This window comes from Danaus plexippus, chromosome 11 (genome assembly GCF_018135715.1).
Source record: "Danaus plexippus chromosome 11, MEX_DaPlex, whole genome shotgun sequence".
NCBI lineage: Eukaryota > Metazoa > Arthropoda > Insecta > Lepidoptera > Nymphalidae > Danaus > Danaus plexippus.
In genome coordinates, this window is record NC_083544.1 from 2,620,601 (window position 1) to 2,625,080 (window position 4,480).

General features: G+C 27.6%; 1 protein-coding gene across 1 annotated transcript; it reads right to left on the reverse strand.

Annotated features, from left to right (window-relative positions):
- Positions 1 to 325: 325 nt before the first annotated feature.
- Positions 326 to 3,952, reverse strand: LOC116765496 (alaserpin-like). The gene is made up of 9 exons (XM_032654950.2): positions 3,855 to 3,952; positions 2,394 to 2,488; positions 2,108 to 2,251; positions 1,812 to 2,015; positions 1,613 to 1,711; positions 1,390 to 1,530; positions 1,107 to 1,316; positions 891 to 1,035; positions 326 to 515 (listed from the first exon to the last, which is right to left on the reverse strand). The coding sequence occupies exons 1-9, from the start codon at positions 3,874 to 3,876 to the stop codon at positions 382 to 384; spliced, it is 1,194 nt and encodes a 397-aa protein (XP_032510841.2). The 5' UTR covers positions 3,877 to 3,952; the 3' UTR covers positions 326 to 381.
- Positions 3,953 to 4,480: the final 528 nt, after the last annotated feature.

Sequence of the window (4,480 nt, forward strand, 5' to 3'; positions counted from 1 at the left end):
TTTTTTTAAACTGAGTTTAGTATGTTCAATATGATTATATTACATACAAATACAAGACTAAACACATTTCTAGAAATTCAATTATTTTTATAATATTTGCCCATTTTCAGAGATTAAAAGTATACCTATAACACTAATAAATAAAAATTAAAAATTACCAAAAAAAATTGTGAATTCGAATATAGATATTAATGACAAATCTATATTAATATTCTAATTCTATTAAATTTCAAGTCAAATAATTGAATAAAATAATTGTATTTTTCTTATTTATACATACATTTTAAATCAATTTAAAGTTGTTAAAACAAACAAGGGGAACAAATTTATGTATAATTGTTTATTACAGAACAGTTTATTAATGTATGATTGGAGACCGTTTTAGTTTCCAGCATAAATTCCGGTAAACAAAGGCATATTACTTTTCTTTACAACAAAAACAAATGGCCTATCAGCATCAAAAACTGGTAGTGGGGGTTCATAAGTCACCAAACTGCTTCCCACGGCAACAAATTCTGAAATGATATATATTCAGGTTAGTATAATAATAATTTGTAGTACCTCAACTACAAAGTCACCTAAAATATTTCAAACTTACAACTGTACCGAGCTGAAAGGAGCAATAAAACTTATAAAAGGTATTAAATAAATATAATCTTTATAGTGTGGTGACATATCCTATATTCTGTATATTATTAAGACAATTTGTTTGCCACGACCGAATCATGTACATATGACTATTAATCAATAATAAAAATATTACAAGTTTTATTCTCAGGAAAAACATATTTGTAAATTATACTGTACGTGTATGTATTCTTTAAGGAAAATTTTATTTACTACTCTGTTTCAATGTATTAAAACATCAGTGTCTGTAAGTTATAACTCACCATTAGCTGCTGCGGCCTCGGCACCTTCTTCGTTTACTTCAATAAATGCCTTTTGCTTAGCGTCATTAATGTACAAATCACTAACGGACTTTAGGAGATTGTCGAGTCTAGCTTCGCCAGAACTAAATAATCGCCTTACATTCATCTGGTGAACGAAATTTATTTGGTTTACATCTACGATTATGCAAATGACCTTTTTTCAAGACATATACTTACATTTTTCAGAACTTCTTTGAGTTCAATCGTTGTTTCGATTTTGAATTTAGGGAGATATACTTCAACTTCTGATGCAAACATAGTACTTATAACACTTTCCAATAATGATGGGTCTCTGAGCTTTTCTTCCAATTTATTAATGCCATCTATTTCATGTGGAAGGACAACATACAGAGCAGAATCTTCTCCTTCATATTTAAGTTCCAATACCTATCAATCATTTTGAATTGCTTAAACGCTATGCGAGTAATATAAAAATTGTACATCAAATTTAGTTACTTACCTGTGCGTCGAGTTCCTTACTATCAATGTAATAAAAGGTGTCTGAATTGTACATGGTGGGGACTTTGATAACATTTTCTTTGCTCACATGGAAATCTCTGTCGGTTGTTCTTTCCTTTTCAAAAGGAGTTTTCCATGCACCCTTCATAGAAAAAAAGATAGATTAGGAAGGAAGAACATTTCGATAACACTTTACTACGCTTAATAAGAATTATCAAGGTCACCTTAAAGTAAATTGCGTTAACTAATACAGCTTTGGTATTAGCATCTAGGGATGTGGGATCTACTAGGTCTTTAATACGATTATTTGTTTCATCTTCAACCTGAAAAATATCAAGTAATTCATAAAAATCTGTTGGAATACATTTAATTACTTTGATGTAGACTCAGTTCACATTTGTTACAAGAATTATTCTTGAATACCCATTGATTCATTTTTTTAGCGGCGTTTTCGCTTTTGCAAAAGTCAATGTTGGCAACTTCAGATCCAAAAACGTCTCGGCTAAGGTCTGCAAAGTCATTGTTCAATTCATAATTCTCAGCCACGTAGACTTTGCTTGCCATCTTAAGGGTCACTCCTTTTTCTGATCTCAAATCTGTTTTTGCTTTTGAAAATACTGCTTTGGTCTATAAAAAATATTGTATTATATTATTCTGTTGTGACACGATTTTTAGAATAATAAATTGCTATAAGTCAATTGGACGTGTTATTAACTTACAACGTTGTCGTTTGGCATTTCAATTACATCAAGAAGTTCATCGTGTGATTCCCCAACAGATGCTAGAGCAAGCTGAGCAAGAGGTGGCAGAACCGAATAAGCAGATAACACTACACTTTTTCCTGGTTGGGCTTTTATTACTTCCTGAAATAGTATTCATTCTCTTCATATATATATGTTAAAAGATTTAAAGTTTGGAACTTTAATGATGAGAAATTTAGTATTCGTAAATCTACTTAGAGGAAAAAAAAAACAACTGATTCATAAAATTAACACCTTTACTTACAGAAAACATTTTTGCTGTGAATTTGTTATCACTATCAAGAAGGATTTTATCCAAACTCCTTTCATTAGCCGTTGCCATAATGGCTAAGGAAAATACTGCAACCAAAAATATATAAATTAATATTTAATATATGTGTTACAATCCTTATTGCAATGCATTTACAATGAATTTTTAGAAAATTTTATATTCAGTATATTCTATCAACAACGGCATAAACAATTTTTCCATTAGTTTTTTGGCGACTTATATCAAACACATAATTTATTAAAAAAGGATAGACAAATATAGGTAGTCGAGACTTAAAGCTATTTTGTTAATACAATAATGTGTTAATTAAATTCGTTTGTTTACTCGGCTTTTCCATTGGCCAGGTTATAGTTATATTGTCAAGGTTATATTTTATTGTCGATATTTTGCTTAAAATTCATTTGATAATCATTTTCATACCTTCTTTATATGTCCATGAAACAAACCTTTACAGTATACCTAGTCTGCTTGTTATGTGTTCTTTGAATACAGTTTAAAAAAAGTTTTGAAAATATAAGAAAATTAATTTCTATTTCCATGTCTAGGAAAAGGAATAAGACAGGTTTAATATATATTTTTTTCAATCCATAATAAGCGTTTACTTTTAATAATAAAAAATAACAGTAACATAGATGTTGTTTAAGTATATGAAGAAATATATCTCAAGTGGGTTGATAACTATTCCCAAGAAGTATAAAGTGTAAATCATTATGTTGTTAAAAATAAATAAATGGAGATCTTCCAATTCAGGGAATAATGTAAAAAACTTGTAGAAATAATTTGATTGATCTATAAATTTTGTTCTATATACAGTAAAACCTAAATGTTTTCCTAATATGACATATTATCCTTTTATAAATATATATATATTTTTTTTTCTTTATCTAAATAGTGTCCAGACTACTAAATACGATTTTATAAAAAACGGACAACAGCTTTTATTTAAACAAAAACACTTGCTTGCGCATGTCTTATCCTAACTATAACAAAAAACAAGTCGCTATTAGATAAAATTGAAAACGGGATCGATTCATTGTTATCATTTCATAGATAAGATTTTAACCTTCAATTCATGACCTTGTATCATCAATGATAACATAAACTCACTAAATGACACATTGTTAACGCTTGCTAAAACCATAAACTAGAATTTGAAGGTCTTCTGAGTAAATTTATAATATATTCATATAAAGAAACAGGCGTAGAATATCGTTTTTGTATAGCAATTAACAACATGAAAGTGAAACTGTATAGTAAATTATTTCAAACATATAAAATGTTTTAATTTTCATAAATATTTTATACTGAAAATACTCAATAAAGACTAATTATATTTATTATTTTAATTAAAATTTAAAAGTTGGCTAAATTTTGTATTTGTTAAGACGAAAGATAACAAAAATTGTTAGTATGTATAAAAAATATGGTACTCACAAAACAATATCAAACGCTTCATTTTGTTACAGTCTACTCAAAGGCCAATAAAGAACTAAACGTTGTCCAACAGGTGATGCTCTTTTAAATACAAAGGTTCAATAAAAACATAAGAGATGAGTGATTCACCGGTAATATTCTGATTCTTAGTCAAACAAAGAAAATTAAACAGTTCTATTTAACGAATTTTTACTAACTATTATATAAATACTGACAAGGCTACGTTATATATAGAATATGTACGTAACACTAATGACTTCTGAACATTGAATAAGAAACTTAACACTACAAACTTTTATACTCAAATTTATGACACGTCATTAGAATCATTTAATTTACTTCCAGAAAACACTAACTAACATATTTCTACTTTTTTTTTTATAACTGTATAAAATGTTACCTGTAATATATATAAAAAAAATAAATATCAGTCTTTTTATCGAAAAGTCACTTTAAGAAGTCTTAAAACTTAGGATCAGTACAATTAATTATATTTTAAATTAATTTGACATAAATAAGCTATAAGTCAGACCATTGAAAATAAAATTAATCAGTATGAATATTGTATACACATATTTCTTAACATTTATTGGAAAATGTATTTACTGTAATTGCTTATTGTGGAA

Excerpts from the sequence above, each read along its gene's own strand:
- LOC116765496 (XM_032654950.2), bottom strand. The coding sequence starts at position 3,876 with ATGAAGCGTTTGATATTGTTTT. Across the intron at positions 2,489-3,854 it reads GAAGCGTTTGATATTGTTTT|TATTTTCCTTAGCCATTATG; the intron begins GTGAGTACCATA and ends TTTTGGTTGCAG. Across the intron at positions 1,531-1,612 it reads TTAACGCAATTTACTTTAAG|GGTGCATGGAAAACTCCTTT; the intron begins GTGACCTTGATA and ends TTTTCTATGAAG.